Source organism: Rasamsonia emersonii (genome assembly GCF_000968595.1).
Source record: "Rasamsonia emersonii CBS 393.64 chromosome Unknown ctg1118621760686, whole genome shotgun sequence".
Lineage (NCBI taxonomy): Eukaryota > Fungi > Ascomycota > Eurotiomycetes > Eurotiales > Trichocomaceae > Rasamsonia > Rasamsonia emersonii.
The window spans coordinates 1-14,945 of NW_013562809.1; the positions used below are offsets into that span (position 1 = coordinate 1).

General features: G+C 50.2%; 6 protein-coding genes across 6 annotated transcripts; 2 read left to right on the plus strand and 4 right to left on the minus strand.

Moving 5' to 3' along the window:
- Nucleotides 1-809, minus strand: T310_8238 (T-complex protein 1 subunit epsilon; the record flags this gene model as incomplete). The annotated part of the gene is made up of 3 exons (XM_013468974.1): nt 1-74; nt 133-481; nt 620-809. Coding segments are annotated over 3 exons (613 nt in total), but the record flags the coding sequence as incomplete, so codon positions are not given.
- A 601-nt stretch (nt 810-1,410) lies between these two features.
- T310_8239 (uncharacterized protein) lies at nt 1,411-2,452 on the plus strand (the record flags this gene model as incomplete). Its single annotated transcript, XM_013468975.1, has 7 exons — nt 1,411-1,420; nt 1,515-1,656; nt 1,711-1,826; nt 1,858-1,888; nt 1,946-2,303; nt 2,359-2,384; nt 2,434-2,452. 7 exons carry the CDS (start codon nt 1,411-1,413, stop codon nt 2,450-2,452), a joined length of 702 nt encoding a protein of 233 aa, XP_013324429.1.
- Nucleotides 2,453-3,020: 568 nt separating this feature from the next.
- Nucleotides 3,021-4,895, minus strand: T310_8240 (Transcription factor Rap1; the record flags this gene model as incomplete). The annotated part of the gene is made up of 4 exons (XM_013468976.1): nt 3,021-4,250; nt 4,321-4,555; nt 4,613-4,698; nt 4,767-4,895. 4 exons carry the CDS (start codon nt 4,893-4,895, stop codon nt 3,021-3,023), a joined length of 1,680 nt encoding a protein of 559 aa, XP_013324430.1.
- Nucleotides 4,896-5,439: 544 nt separating this feature from the next.
- Nucleotides 5,440-9,943, plus strand: T310_8241 (the function of CTR86 is not yet clear; the record flags this gene model as incomplete). The annotated part of the gene is made up of 7 exons (XM_013468977.1): nt 5,440-5,528; nt 5,698-5,740; nt 5,799-6,108; nt 6,181-6,659; nt 6,821-6,879; nt 7,018-7,214; nt 7,353-9,943. 7 exons carry the CDS (start codon nt 5,440-5,442, stop codon nt 9,941-9,943), a joined length of 3,768 nt encoding a protein of 1,255 aa, XP_013324431.1.
- A 361-nt stretch (nt 9,944-10,304) lies between these two features.
- On the minus strand, nt 10,305-11,160 carry T310_8242 (uncharacterized protein; the record flags this gene model as incomplete). The annotated part of the gene is made up of 3 exons (XM_013468978.1): nt 10,305-10,609; nt 10,697-11,097; nt 11,153-11,160. 3 exons carry the CDS (start codon nt 11,158-11,160, stop codon nt 10,305-10,307), a joined length of 714 nt encoding a protein of 237 aa, XP_013324432.1.
- A 628-nt stretch (nt 11,161-11,788) lies between these two features.
- T310_8243 (uncharacterized protein) lies at nt 11,789-13,691 on the minus strand (the record flags this gene model as incomplete). Its single annotated transcript, XM_013468979.1, has 2 exons — nt 11,789-13,119; nt 13,181-13,691. The coding sequence occupies 2 exons, from the start codon at nt 13,689-13,691 to the stop codon at nt 11,789-11,791; spliced, it is 1,842 nt and encodes a 613-aa protein (XP_013324433.1).
- Nucleotides 13,692-14,945: the final 1,254 nt, after the last annotated feature.

Sequence of the window (14,945 nt, forward strand, 5' to 3'; positions counted from 1 at the left end):
CCGCTCCAGATCGGCGACGGAGAGAACCGCATCCACGGCCATCTTGGCGAATTGATCCATGTGCCTTGGAAACGCTGTATCGAGCAGTCAGCATGTAATCCTTCCATGCCCTGACCTCATAACATAACATACATCTTGCTGCCCAGACTCGTCTTTGCAACCTTGATCAGATTTTCTGTGTCCTCCCTAGTGAACGGAATCTCATCACTGATTCTGTCAAGCTCGGCAACGGCAATCTCGCAGGCTTGGTCATAGCCATCCGCAATCCGGATGGGGTGAATGCCTTTGTCGATCAGCTCAGCCGCCTGCTCCAAGAGAGCAGCAGCCAACACAACGACGCCGGTGGTCCCGTCTCCAATCTCGTCGTCCTGAGACTTCGACAGTTGCACAAGAAGTTTGGCGACATTGTTTGTAATTTCCATCTTAATTATAACCTCAGTATAAACGTCCCATTCGGGGCAAAGGGTACGATGGTACGAACCTGCGACAAGATCGTGGCTCCATCGTTCGTAATGGTAATATCACCATCCGGGGAGATGAGAATTTTGTCGAGTCCTCGTGGTCCCTGAGATACCAACGTCAGGTTGCCGCCGCAGAAATGACGAAGCTTGGGACATACCAGTGAAGTCTTGACAATGTTGGCGACGGTCTTCGCAGCGACAATATGCGACTTTACGGCCTCGGTGCCATGCTGCCTCTTCTTCTTTCCCTGACTTCAAGAAAGTCAACACAATTTCCCAAGCACCCCGAGACCAAGGAAATGCGTACTCTCGGACGACGATGAAGGGCCGTCCTTGCTCATCTTTCATTACCGCAGCTATCGTAGGGCGTCAGCATCGCTCGGGAGTGCGGAAAAACAGCAGTCCGTAGGATATACCTTGGGATAAATCCAGCTCTGGAAGAGTAACAGCTGTCAGTCACCATGCCACGTTCAGAATGAGGGGTAATAGTCGAACATACGCATTGAGTTTGACATTTTGGCGGTGGTCTGCCACGCGGCAGGGCTCCCGAAACGAAACCAAAAAGACCGTCAGAGAATAAAAAGAACACGAGCTTCGCAGACGGGGATGGGTAGAATAGAACCGGTGCTGCGCTCTCGCAAACTGCGGCGTGGGACATGCACACGCATGGGACCTTTTTTAGAATTTCTGGAGATGCGCAAATCGGGCTAGTGAGCTGCTTACCCAAGTGGGCTTGGCGCCGTCCTGTCGCCGACCACTCGCCACGCGACCTTGCGCGACCTCATTGATTGGGCTCGACGGCCTTTCTGTCGCTGAACACGCTGCTCTCGAAGCTCGATTTGCGCCATCCGCGCTTTCATCCTTTTTCTGTTGTGTTTTTGTCTCACAAGCCGCATTGGATTTCGTCCGTTGTGTTGTTTCGCTGTTGAACACGGCTTCCAGCGAAACCATGCCTCCGCGTAAGTGTTGTTTTCAGCTTGGCGCATGAATCTCCTGCCAGCTGGTTCAACCCCACAATGCGCCTATGCCTGCGAACTGACTGGATTCCTTTAGCGCCAGAGGATGTTTCGGACGACGACTCTACCGGCGATGCGATTCCTTTCGAGAGTTCCGAGAATGGCAAGAAGAAGGACGACGTGAAAGACGATGAGGAGGCTTCGGAGGAAGAAGACAGTGACGAGGAAGGAGAAGGAATGTACGTTTACGACATGCAGCCCCAATGCGCGACACTGGAGATTGACGACTTTAGATACGTTGTCGAAAAGATTGTGGGTCACGAGTTCAAGAAAGATGTTCGTTGTCCCGATCCTTGCGCCAACCCTGCCATGGACTCTTCTGACTTGGTATCAGGGACTTTACCTCTTGGTTAAATGGAAAGGATATGATGACCCGGCAGACCAGACATTAGAGCCGGAGGAGAATTTGCTGTAAGATTCTCCTGCTCTAGCTTCTGAGAGTTCGGCGATACTGACTGCTTCGTACAGAGAAGGGGCGAAAGAGGCTGTTGAGGAGTATTTCGAATCGATAGGAGGCCGGCCGCAACCGCCAGAGAGGCCTTCAAAGAAGAGAAAGTCTATGGCAGACCCTAGGTCAACACCAGAGTCAACCGGCGCAAAGAGAGGAAGGAAACCGAAAGGAGCGAACGGGACAGATACTCCCGAAACCGGCGAGTCGGCCCCAGACTGGGTGCCGGAGGGCAAAAACTGGGAGCGAGAAGTCGCCAAGGTTGAGACGATAATCCGAGATCCTAAGACCGGGGGCCTGATGGCATACCTGCAATGGCAAAACGGGAGGAAATCTCGTGTATCGATTGAACAGTGCTACGAAAAGATTCCCATGAAGGTGAGCTACTACGCATCATCCCGTTGTGAAGTTACACAAGCTAACAATCGATTAGATGCTTAAGTTTTATGAACAACATCTGTAAGTCTACGGCAAGAACTCTCTGCCAGCATACACTAAAATTTTGAAGGGTTTTCAAGGAAGCTTGAGCACGCATGTACTGTACATGCAATTCAAGCGTGGAGTGTGGATGATGCGAGCAGATCCATGCGGTAAAGCAGGAGATCCGCTGATGGATCGATCGAATCCATCCCCCTCCATGGTTACGTTTTATACGATCTGATTTCCCGCTTATTTTTGCTTTGGGTTAGCCGCGTTTATCTGAACGTCCTCGATGGCGTGATGACTGGATTTTTTTTCTTTTTCCTTTCACCAATCGGGCACTTCCTCCTTAGGGGAAGGGCGGCAAAAGCCTATAGTTTCTTTGATCACCTATCTATTGCCTGGGTGATCACATATAGGGAGGCTTTTCCTCAGCTTCTTCGAGCTTGATGTTTCGTCTATGCTCACATGTACTCTTAGCTTAAGGGAGAGAGAAAATGGGAGTGAGGCGAGAAGGAACGTAAAGTGTTATCTGATTTAACTATAATTACAACCTGAGTTAACTTTCTAATTAGATGGATAAAAATATCTATCTTGGTAATGGTAGTAAGAAAAAAAATTGATGCACCTGTATAGAGTAGCGTGTAGGCATTGATGGGGTATCAAGCATCACCGTCAAGAGCTCGTCAGCATTGTTGCTCGGGCAATCTCTAGGTACTTGAACCTTTTATTGTAGAGTTTCGTCCCATGCTTCTTCAGCAAGCGCTCAATGTCTCTGGCATCGGTGCCCTCCAAAGAAACGTCGTCTTCGGCTGTCCAGACTCCTCGCATGTCCCGAGGAATCCCTTTCCCCGCAGCCAAATAGTCAAGGACGCGATCTGCCAAGTCTTGATCCATTGTCGTACAGCGTAGTGCCGTGAGGATTTGCTCCTCGTTCACCTTGCGGGTGCGGAGACGCTCTTCGATCCACTCGTCGAGGTCTTGGACCGCTTTCTCATCGCTGTCATCCTTGGTTGTGCTTTCAAGGTCCTCCGAATCTGAAGTTAATATTGGTGGGAAGGGAAGCTCCATGAGAGCGTTCAAGTTCGCTTCTTCCTCTGGTGTTAACGCACCAGTGGCTTGCACTGGAGCTGACGTTGTTTTCCTTGAGGTGGACTGGGGTCGCGGCGCAGTTTCCAAGTCCGCCGCATCTGCTTCATCGCTCGTCGAGTCCTGCGATCTTTCATCCACTGTCTTTGTGTTGACCGGCGGAGACTGATTTGGTGTTGACGGAACTATTTGCGGAATGTAGTCCGTAGCCCGTCGTTTGCGATTCGTCAGATACTCTGCACCAAAAGATGGTATCGCCGGACCATCTTCGGCAGATGAACGTTTTCGCTTCTTCGTACTCTCTGCCGTCACCGTCATCTCTCCTGTGGTTACTGCAGTAGTGTTATGACGGCGTTCCACCAGATCATTCCGGTTTGTGGGAATTGGTGACATTCGCGATGTCGTCGCTCTTCTGTCTGGGGTTTTTGGCGTTTGAGGTTGAGTAAGGAAATTGTCACGGAACTTTACGACCGGCGAAGAACCTTGCCGACCTGAAGTTATTTCGCGGGCTCGTTCCGGCGATCTCGCGGACCCCATTCTTGATCTTGAAGGAGAAACATTCGGTGGAACAGTATCACCTTCTCTCCCGGACGTTGGTAGATTCCCTACCTCATGTGAAGATCCATTCAAAGTCTCGGTGTGGTGAAGAGATGAAGGCTGTGTATCAGTTGGTACGGTTGGATTGTTGTGAGCGTCATCAGTGGGATTTCTTTCATCTTCGGGGTTAGCACTTTGACGTGGACCGCCTGGCCGCGGACGTCCACGAAGGTATTTCAAATAACGGGTTCGCCACGATTGAAAGGTGTGCCTCGGATACTGAGCTCGTTCGAAATCATATCGTCAGTGCCTTAGAGCTGCCGACGAGTCATGGTACAAGGAAATTTACCTTTTCAGCTAACTGCTGATAGAACACGTTGCCCGAGACATTTCTTCCGGCCTCTTCCAAAGGTTGCATGTAATCCCACAATAGTTGATCATCCTCGAGAGTAAAAGGAATCCGATGGCTTCTGCTTGGAATCCCATATGCCCCAACCGGGCGAGTAGTTTTCCCAGCACGATGAGCTTCGAGGTCTTCAAGCCTGCCGTTACGAATGGACCTCTCCACATATTGGTAGGAATACCTGATGAACCTCTGAGTTTTGAAGCCAAAATAAAGAGATAGAATGCCTTCAACTTACGTGTCGAGAGGAACTTCCTTCTTCGTATGGTCCACCAGCTTGATGTCTGCATCTTTCTCCTGGAGGACGACAATACCTCCATTGTTCTACAGAGTGTTAGCTATTCTTCTAAACCTCGAGTCTCTTGCAAGCGACAGCAGAATGGAATACTCACCTGAATAAGCTCTTTGAATCTGGATTGTTGAGGCACATTGTGAGATAGCCAGAACTTCTTTCCTTCAAAGAGCGTTCCAGAAGTGCCGTTGGGATTATTACCGGTATAGACAACCGGTGCATTTGCCATACTTGACAAGTCTCAAAAGGCTATACGACGGGCTTCAAAGCAAGAACAATTTTAATCCAATGCTCTTTGTAGTGATGGTAAAATAGTTGTCTGAATACAAGTCTCTTATGCTTCGCCACTTTGTATTCAGCGGTTACTCAGAAAACTTGTACAATACTCCAGTACATAATGTTCCTTATGACGTCAGCAAGACTTCTTGGTCTAATATAAACCTCAGGATTGCTTGCGATCCATAGAAAACGATAACTCATTGTTGCAGTCGATGCATCGTGAGTAAATGGTCCAGGCTGACGCGACTCTGATCCGATCACGTGAGTGGTCAGGGGCGCGTCGTCTGTCGCGCTTACCCATCTGCCTGGCAGACCAAATGAGTCCACCTCTGTTATTGACACCACCACCACAGCCAATATGGCTGGCTAGACCTTCTCAATAGAAGCAGTGCTGCCCTCTTACCTCTGTTTTTGTAGACTCCACGGGTGGATTTAGCAAGCCAGCCACTGCAAAGCTCCCAGGCCGGCGAGCTTCGCGGTCGGTAGTCGCCAAGATGGGTCTCTTGAGGACCGTGGCCCTTACAGTCTTGGGAATCTCGTTTCTTACCTTTGTCGCTCTTTTTGGTCGGCTTCCAGCTTTGAGGTTAGTTGAGTACATGTCTTTTCATGGGGCCTTAAACGGTTCTGACGGCTTCGATCAGGAGAACCCCCATTGGCTTCATTCATAGAGTCATTTGGGTCTACATTCCAAATGGCCTGGTCCGTGTGGACTCCTTTTTGCTAGGTGGCCGGGCCCTCTATTGCTGGAATAGATCTGGGAGGTACTTGATGCGTGAGAACCACCCGTTGGTACTGGTTAGTAGCTTTGCAGAATATATAAATAGGGCTGATTCCGTTGCTAATGGATATACAGATTTTCTTTGTAGCTATCCTGTCGGTGTCAGAAATTATGTTTGTACCAGATGCGTGGCCACGACTTGGAACGATACATCGACTCTTCGTTCCAGTGGCGATAACACTGCCATATATGTTCTTGTACGCTGCTGTCGTCTCCAAGTCCTTCGTCACGCCTTCAAATCTCCAGGAAGAGTTGAAGCGGTACCCATTTGATCGGGTTCTCTTCCACCCAGGAAATGAATGTCCTACCTGCCACCTTCTGAAGCCTGCGCGAAGCAAGCATTGTAGCCTGTGCAAGGCCTGTATCTCTCGACACGATCACCACTGTGTGTGGCTGAGCAATTGTGTTGGTCGTAACAATTACCATTATTTTCTAGCCTTGCTACTGTCTTTATCAGTGTTGTTGTTGTACGGCGTATATCTGGGCTATACGCTTCTCGATGGAACTATACAGCAAGTTTTGTCTCCTACACTGGCGTCAGGAACTCACTGGAGCAAAGGTCAGCCATGGTCGACGTTTTTCTTCTTCTGGACTGCGGCTATCGCCGATGATATTCGAATTGGTTCAGTGTTTCTTCTGGCGATTATGACGGCACCTCTTGCCTTGGGATTTCTCTCCTATCACCTTTATTTGGTCTGGGCGGGGGTGACAACAAATGAAACCTCAAAGTGGGATGATTGGAAGGAGGACATAGCAGATGGCCTCGTCTTCAAGGCAAAAAGGAGCGAAATATACCCAGAACCAAGGCCTCGAGACGAGTCGATTGAGCCCAAGTCAGCATGGCCTGGAACCAGCGATCAGGTGTTGATCCTCACAGACGGACAACCGCCCAAGGGTTGGATTTATGATATCCACTCGGTCAAACTCGATCATTCAGTCTGAAGACCAAAACGCTGTTGTTGATCCGAGGTGGGTTCGGGTTAAAAGTCTGAAGGACGTTGATAACATCTATGATCTTGGGTTTTGGCGCAATTTGCGCGACGCCTTGAACTTACCTGTGCGATAATTGGATAAGGAGGCATATACAAAAGTTGTAGAAAGATATTATTTTTAGTTATTCTTACTATAACCCCAAGCGCCTTCCTTGCCTGATATCGTAAGCAAAAGCACTTTCCCCCTAGGGCAGATCCGTCCGGAGCGGAAAAACTCCGCCACCCACCCACTGTACCACCACAAGGTGGAGTTTTGAATCCCACATATTATTCTAGATTCTCTTGCGTCTCACAGCTATCAGCCTTGTGAACACTCGGCCTCCGCTGCTGGTCGAAATGGCGGACCAACCTGCTGGAGAGGCAAGACCAGCCGGAGAGGCGAGGCCAAAATGCACGCCGGCAGAACTGATGCTGAAGGTCATCCTGGCGGGGACTCTGAGCCACTATGAGACTCCAGGCATGATCGACGACAAACGGCTGGAGCATATGCTGTCAGCTGGTAAGCAGATTCTGTACAAGACTCACCAGGAGAGCGACGTTAGGTGTGTATCCATAAGCACCATGCGTTTTCTGTTTTGTTCGACGACCTCGTACTGATTCGCATCTCCGCACAGACAAAGTCTTGGGTTGTCACCAGACATATGGCAAGGCCTGACGGACGTCCTCACGAAGGCCATCCCCGTCCTGGAGTCGCAATCCTTCTCCTGGAAAAGCCCTCCGTCTGCGAACTATGAGAATTCGTCGTCCAACTTGATAGCGTTCAACTATTTCACCTTGGTCAAGGACATTGAGCGACTTAACGATCTTTGTACAATTGCCCGGAACCTTCTTGCGACTACGAAAAGGGCGCAAAATCTGGCTGCTGAGAAAGGGTTTGACCAGCGGATCTTGGCTTTGATAGATACGTGCGTGAGAGTGACTGCGAGAGGCTTTGATGGCGAGACCAATGCCAGGAACGAGGAACGCTGGCAAAAAGTCGTCAATCTCTATAAGCGTCTACTGATCACCTGCCTCCAATTTCTGCACAACTTCATCATGCACAATGAGCAACGAAAGCTTGTCCTCTGGCTGGATCTGTTCGGATACCCAACGACTGGAGATTCGAAGATCATCACACCCAAGGAGCCTTTTGATCCCAATTACAGTACCCCTCAGGGTATTGCTCCTGTGGTGATGGCCGGTGAAAGATTGGACAATCCTCCCATTAGAGCTCTCTATGACCAAACTGCAGAGGATTTGTTGCTGGAAACAATCTCGAATTTTCCCCGGGAACCTGCCAATATCAAGGAAGAGGCTGCTATGCTTTTGCTTGCCAACATCAAAGATCACATGGAGAAGCTCCTTGGGCGGGATTTGATGGAGATACAAGAAATGGGTAAGGACCCGGAACAAGTGAAAGAGATTCGCGCAGCCCTTACTGCCATTCTCGGAGCTAAAGTGGATGGCTGGGCAGATCTCAAGGACAAAGCACAAGAGCTACCACCTGCTCTTCCCGAAGAAGAGGAACCGCGGAAGAGGCCCATCATCAGCATAGACCGCAGTGCAACGGCAGGGTACCCGCGGACATGCTGGGCTGATCTCCCTGACTTTGATGAATACAACGCTCTTACAGCGGCTGATGCACCAGTGACAGAAGAGGATACAAGCATGCCTCGTTCTGCTCAGGCCGCTGCCGAGACCCTGCAGGAAGCAAAGGATGAATTGATCGCAAGATTACAAGAAACTTCGCAGATCATGGGTGAAGGAGAACAACACTATGATGGGGGAGATGGTGGGGCAGCAGGAGAAGATGACTCACGCAGCCTCGATGGGGGCGCGGAAGGAAGCCTGGAAGAGGAGGAAGAAGAGGACGATGATGAGGATGACGACTACGGTCCTCGACCCGGCGAACAAGCGCGCGGTTTGTTGACGGACATTCCGCTGGTCTTGGGACCGGCAGAGATCGAAGCACTTCCTATGATCATCCAGGCGGGCATTGTCGACAGTTTTGGGCTCAAAGGCGGGGAGAGAACGGGTGGGAGAAACATGCAGGCGGTTCGTTGTCATATCCTACTAGCGAACGAGACGGGTCGTAACCTCCTTCGAGAACTTTTGATCTTCATCGCGGCCTGGGATCTGCCTGATGATGAGCTCTATTTCAAGATGATGGTCCAGATCATGGAAGCCATCCTGAAGAACGGTTTGATGTCTCACGCTTATCAGGAATTTAGCCAGCCAAAGGACATCATCTCTCCCGCCCAAGCTGTTGTCATCAAGATCCTCACGCATATCTTCCGAGCCAAATATTCGCCGGCCTCTGTTACTGGCCCAGCGCAGCAAAACAACGCAAAGGCACCGGCGCGACTGTCAAAGGTTGATGTTCTCACGGTCCGCTACATATTTACGATGTTCCGCGGGAATGTCATTCCAGAGACGTGTGCTCTTATCTACCTTCAAGGCCAAATCCGTGCCGGAAGGGCTCTTCCGGAGGATTTCCCGCTCAATCTGTGGGATATGGAGAGGGTGTACGAGGGTGTCTACCAATTCCTGGAGTTCTTCGCCGTCCTCACCGAAAACAATGACTGGAAGAACCTCCTCGTCAAGTGGGAGATCGTCTACGACCTGGTTACATTGATTAAGGAGCTGGAGGCAAGCATACCCAAAGGCGCCTTGACTTCCCTGGGAACGACAGCGACATCGGGAGGGCGCAGCGGCAGTCCGCCCAAGGAATCGCAATCAAAAGGGCCAGTCGCCGTCGAGCGTCCCTATGATCCCAGCGACGTTGATCCCGCCGATACTGGTGCTGGCAGTGCCGGTTCTGGAGCAGAATCGCCGCCGATTACGGAGGATCCGTCCGAATTCGAATGGAGGAATCTCAAGAAACTCGTCGTGCTTGTTCTTTCGTCTCTCGTGTGGAAGTGTCCCGAGGTGCAGAATCAGATTCGCAAGTACGGCGGGATTGAGACGATCCTCGCGTGCACGAGCTTTGACGCGCACAACCCGTACATCAAGGAGCATGCGGTGATGTGTCTGAAGTTCCTGCTCGAAGGAAACAAGGAGAACCAGAAGCTGGTCGAGGAGCTCGAGGCGAGAGAAGTGGTCAAAGATCAGAGCGGCATCCTAGAGAAGAGCGGATACGAAGCCGTGATCGATCAGGTGGGAAAACTGTCCATTCGCCCGAAAGAGAACAAGGAGGGGAAGGAGGAGAACAAGGAGGGAGAGCAGACCGAACAGAAGAATGCATCTTGACGTAGTTAAGTTTAAAGTGAAAGTATTAAAACGAAGTGTAATGGTCAACATGTCGTTTATCCAATAGATAAATCAGATCATACCTGAGAGAGAGAAATAAGAAAGCCTTGATGAAAATATCAAGATAGGTATCTTTTTTTTCGCTTTCTTCGTAACCAACCTAGCTGATCATGGTGTACATCCATACATACACACATACATGCAGACATAAGCCTCGGATATCGAATTAAAACTCACTGTAACATATACTCAACCCGAGAAAGAAACGGAAAAAGAAGAGGGAGAAAAAAAAAGAGGAAGCAGATCTCGCTCTCGTCATATATAAAAAGCATAAGCATACTTCATTTTCATATCATGCATATCATGCATACAACCCATCCCACTCCTCTTCCTCCTCTTCGTCTTCCTTATTATTACTCCTCCTCTTCTCCAACTGCCGCCGCCTCTCGAGCTCCTTCTCGCGCTGCTGCTTGCCGAAGTCGACGCGGTCGAGCGGACACGTGCCCCGGAGGCGGAGCCAGGGCCGCACGCACTCGAGGTCGAACAGATGCGTCGGGTGGCACGGTAGGCGGACGACGAGCGGGTAGGGGTCGTCGAGGAAGGGGTTGTTGCAGATCGGGCAGGTTTGGTCGGGTTTGAGGGATTTGGTGGGGATGCGGTCGAGGGCTGGTCATGGAGTAAAACAAAATGGCAGTTAGCGGTGGAATTCTTGAGCGATGAAGGGACTGTACTGTATGTATGTACGGTACATACCATCGCAAAACTCCTCGCTCACACCCTCCACCTCCCGCGGCGGCGACTCTGCCTCTCGCAGAAGAGCTTCAATCATCTGGTCGATCAGCGTCTCCCCTCGTCCTTCTTCTCCTTCTCTGCCTCTGCCACCACCACCAATCTCATTCTCTCGTCTCATGATATCGAACGCTTCGGCCAGCGTGCGAAATGCGGCGCTGACATCTGCAGGCACGGGGACGGCATGCTGCCGCGTCCGGGTCTCGCCCGGGTTGGGCGTGATCTGGGAGAGGGTGGCGAAAAAGGTGGACAGGTCTGGGCGACGGGGACGGGTCTGGGATGTGCTGGTCGAGCTGGGGTTTTCGGTGTTGTGTTCGACTACATAGATGATGGGTTGGCGGTTAGCATCTTTCGCACGCAGGATACTAATTTTTAGTAATGTATCTAGGGGGGCTGTATTATATATACACACCTTCGTACGTGACCATATTTGCGTCTCGTCTCGTCTCGTCTCGCCACAAAAAGCTGAAGAGAAAGAAATGCGACAGGAGGATGGATGGATTAATGCGGGGTGAAAGGTCGCTCCCCGCGCCGCTCAGCGGAGCACAATCGACGTTAAGGGAGGTTATTAGATGGCTGATTGACAATCGCAAGGAGTGGCGATGCACTATAACAAAAATCTTTTTCGTAGGTAAGAAGATTCCGTTTGCGTGGAGCTCAATTAACAGAGCAAGAACACGATTGAATAGATGATAGTATGATAGATATCTGTCGAAGGCGGCAAGATAGAAGAGTGGCGCGGGGACCAAGGCAGAAATCCACATGCGCGGCCCCGGGGAATAACCCAAGCTTAAGCTAAGCTTATCGTATAGATGCCAACAGTGAGCGAATGGCCACAACGTATTACAACATATTATATAACTAGTGAAGCTGGAAGATGTTATCTGTTCGTGATGGATACTTGAATTTTTCAGTGCAGTCATTACTATACCTGTTCATTAATTTTAACTTACAATCCTGCTTTAAAGGTTTAAATAAAATATATATAGCTACATAGAGTACTAGATTGGGATCAGCGCATCAACGAGAAAACCTACAATTCGTACGTTCATGCCTTTAATATGTAAAATCTTCATAAATTATCTTTTCCCCCGCCAGCCAGTTCATGACAGCTGTCTTCAAGGCAGTCCCGGCACAGAGATACCATGTCTCTGCGTTGGAGATGTCCAGGTCCTTCGACTCCAGCCGTCGGCGATGGACCACAGCCCCGGAGGCATTGATGTCCTGTAATTTCTGCAGGATATCGGGATCCGTCTCCGTATCTGATCGAGTGACAAACAGTTTCGTCGAACGTGGCAGTTGCGGGAATCGCTGGAACGTGTCGTGTACCAAACCAATGTCCATTACAGATACAGACCAAAAGAGTCGGAGACGCGATATATCGATCGCAGGAAGCTGGGCAAGAAGAGGAGTGATACCAATTCCACCTGCGATAAAGGGAATGACGTCGCTCTTCGCGCTGCTGTCTTCAATCTGAAAGCTCCCGCTGAATCCTCTCACGGGCACTTCTAACCCTGATCGCTTGCTCGCTCGGAACAGATGCGCAGTGACGTTGCCGTGCTTTCGCACTGTTATCTCGAACTCATCATCCGGAAGGTCCTTTCCCGGATATGAAGACACTGTAAATGTCCGGATGTAGTCATCGTTAAGACTCGTCGGGTCGTCGTCCCGCATGTGGCTGTAACCCATGTCCAGGTCTTCCTTGAAGGAAAAGACGGCGTACTGCCCGGGCCTCCACTTCCCAAATCGTTTCTGGTCGGATATCTTGAAACGAAAGCGAGCGATTGATGGAGTCAGCACGTCCTTTCTCACCAGGGTGACTGGGACGGATAGTTGGTCTGACCCCTGCGCTGCAGGCGCCTCCTTTTCCGTGCGCAGATATCGCACCGGGGGGTTGTAGGGCGACGGCTCCCCAGGAATCCCGCGGAAGGACAGACTCTTCTCGACAAATCGAGCGGCTGCGACGGTAACTTTGACGGCAAGATTCGACCTGGGCAGAATTGCGTCTGCGTCCTTGCCCACCAACACCTCCGTCTTTCCAGTGATGTAAAGCGCATCGCCAGTTTGAAAATCCGGAAACACATATCCTGCACGCGGATTCGTCCGCAAGTTGCCCAAAGTCTGATACAGTCGATTACCGGAATATTCAGGGTAGACGAACACAGCGCCATTGGGGTCATTGGAGAGGACTCGAACGAACCCAGGAGATCCACCGCGGATGTTGGTGTCCATATCTACTTCTTTGTGGGAGGAAGACATAAAAAAGCAATCAGCGCGGTTTAACAGTTCAACTGCCGGTTGTGGAAGCTGGGGAGAGTCAGAAATGAGTCTTGGTTCTGGTAGGGCTGGCACTATATGTTTCTTATTCATGTACTTTGGACAATTGCCTGTACCATGTTAGAGATCGTCAGAGCCATTAAGAAGGATTATGAGATATGCTCGTCTCACCTAAGCTTTCGTCGATCTTCACGACCAACTGCACCTGGCCTCGTCCGACATCCTTTGAGTTTTGTTCATTTCCCGCCGGGTCAGATTCAGCCAACGAGCCTGCCACCATCCTGCCGAACAGTTTGACCCTCTTCCTGTGCTCCAAATCAAAAGAGAGCCCTGAGACCATCTTTTTCTGGCCTTCTGCCTTTACCACTTTGCCGTCAGCGTTCTTACCCAGCAGGTTTTCGAGCACAGGATCATAGACCCTATCGACGAGCGCCCTGATGCCAATAATAGACTGAGCAATGGGCCGTGCGAAACCCTCTTCTCCGCCCCAGACGGTTGACCACGGTCTGCCGTCTTGATCTACCGTGCCGAGAGCAAGCAACGGTGCTTTGCTGAGCAGATGTCCCGCTCCAGGGCTGAGATAGGGGACTGAAGGGTTTTCTGTTTCCGGAACACAGAGCAGTTTGTGCATTTCCTTTTCCCCGTCATGCCAGGGGACTTCGCCTGCGATCACAAAAGCCATGTTTCCGGCCGCTAGAAGCAGGGAAGGAGATTAAGGTAGTAAAGTTAAGGACAAACTGCGTTAGTAATTGGAAATCTGTGGACTCTTGTAGAAGTAGTTCAACTTCTATGGACGCGCCCTGCGGTTGACTACATGAATATGACCTCAGCGGCAGCACTGGTTGGCAAGAATGCGGAGAGTATTATTACTGACTACCTTTACCAGCAAAGTCAGCGATCAAGGCAAAAAGCAGGAGCGTCAACGGACGATAATTATTGGATACTTAAATCCCATTAGACTTTGGCTTTGGCATACCCCGCAAGAAGTCCTGGGCGAATGGATGCCTCCTATCTTCATACCATGTGAGTTTTATTTGTTGTTTTCCTGCTTTGTAATAATTTGCTTTCGCCAGTCATGGCCTCATCGACGAAGGCTTCGTATCGACGACACTGAGACCGGTGCTAACTCATTGCGTACCACTTTCGGCTTGCACCATCGGCCGTCGATTTCCCGGAGCGGTCTGCTTGCCTTGACTGATACTATTCCCTCAAATTTAGTTAAATTTGATGATCCTACCAATACTATGTAGAGTGCTGAAAACCACGACTTCGTATGTAATGGCTTCCTATGTGACGGAGGTCATCTTGCTCGTCAATGCTGAGACTGAAAATTGTAGGGTATTCCTAATTAAAAATGAGCTTTTCATCATTGATAATATTAATACGGAAGCAATAGAAGGGGCAAGTCACCCGATTCACTCTTCTCACGTATGAAAGTGGCAGTGACAAGAAGCTTCGTGTCGCTTATTTTTGCAGCCTTAGGCATCTTTCGTGCTTCCAAGTTTAGAACAGGCTGTGGAGAAGAGCTCGCACCATCGGAGCTAATCGATAGTCCTTAAATCCTTTAATCCCGAGTTCCAGTCGAAGTACCGAGTATAGTACAGTCGAGCAGATGAACAGATTGCATTTCCCTTTAGAGAGAGAGAGAAGAACCAGGATCATTGGAGATTCGTATGGAGTCCACCCCAGTAGCTAATTCACCGCGTTCACTGTTCTGTTGATGAATCACTGGTTCAGGAAGCGCTATCCAAGCCACCCACGAGCTGACGTACGGCCGGCTGCGGAAGTGGCCGATCATTGGGTTGCCGGGCCATCGGTGGAGATGGGCGCATCGCCTCGTGTCTCACGTCCATCAGAACAGGACAATGACGCTTTTCCTGCCTCTATCTTTTCTGTAATATTTTGGTTGACCCTCTTTCAACCGACATACAACGTA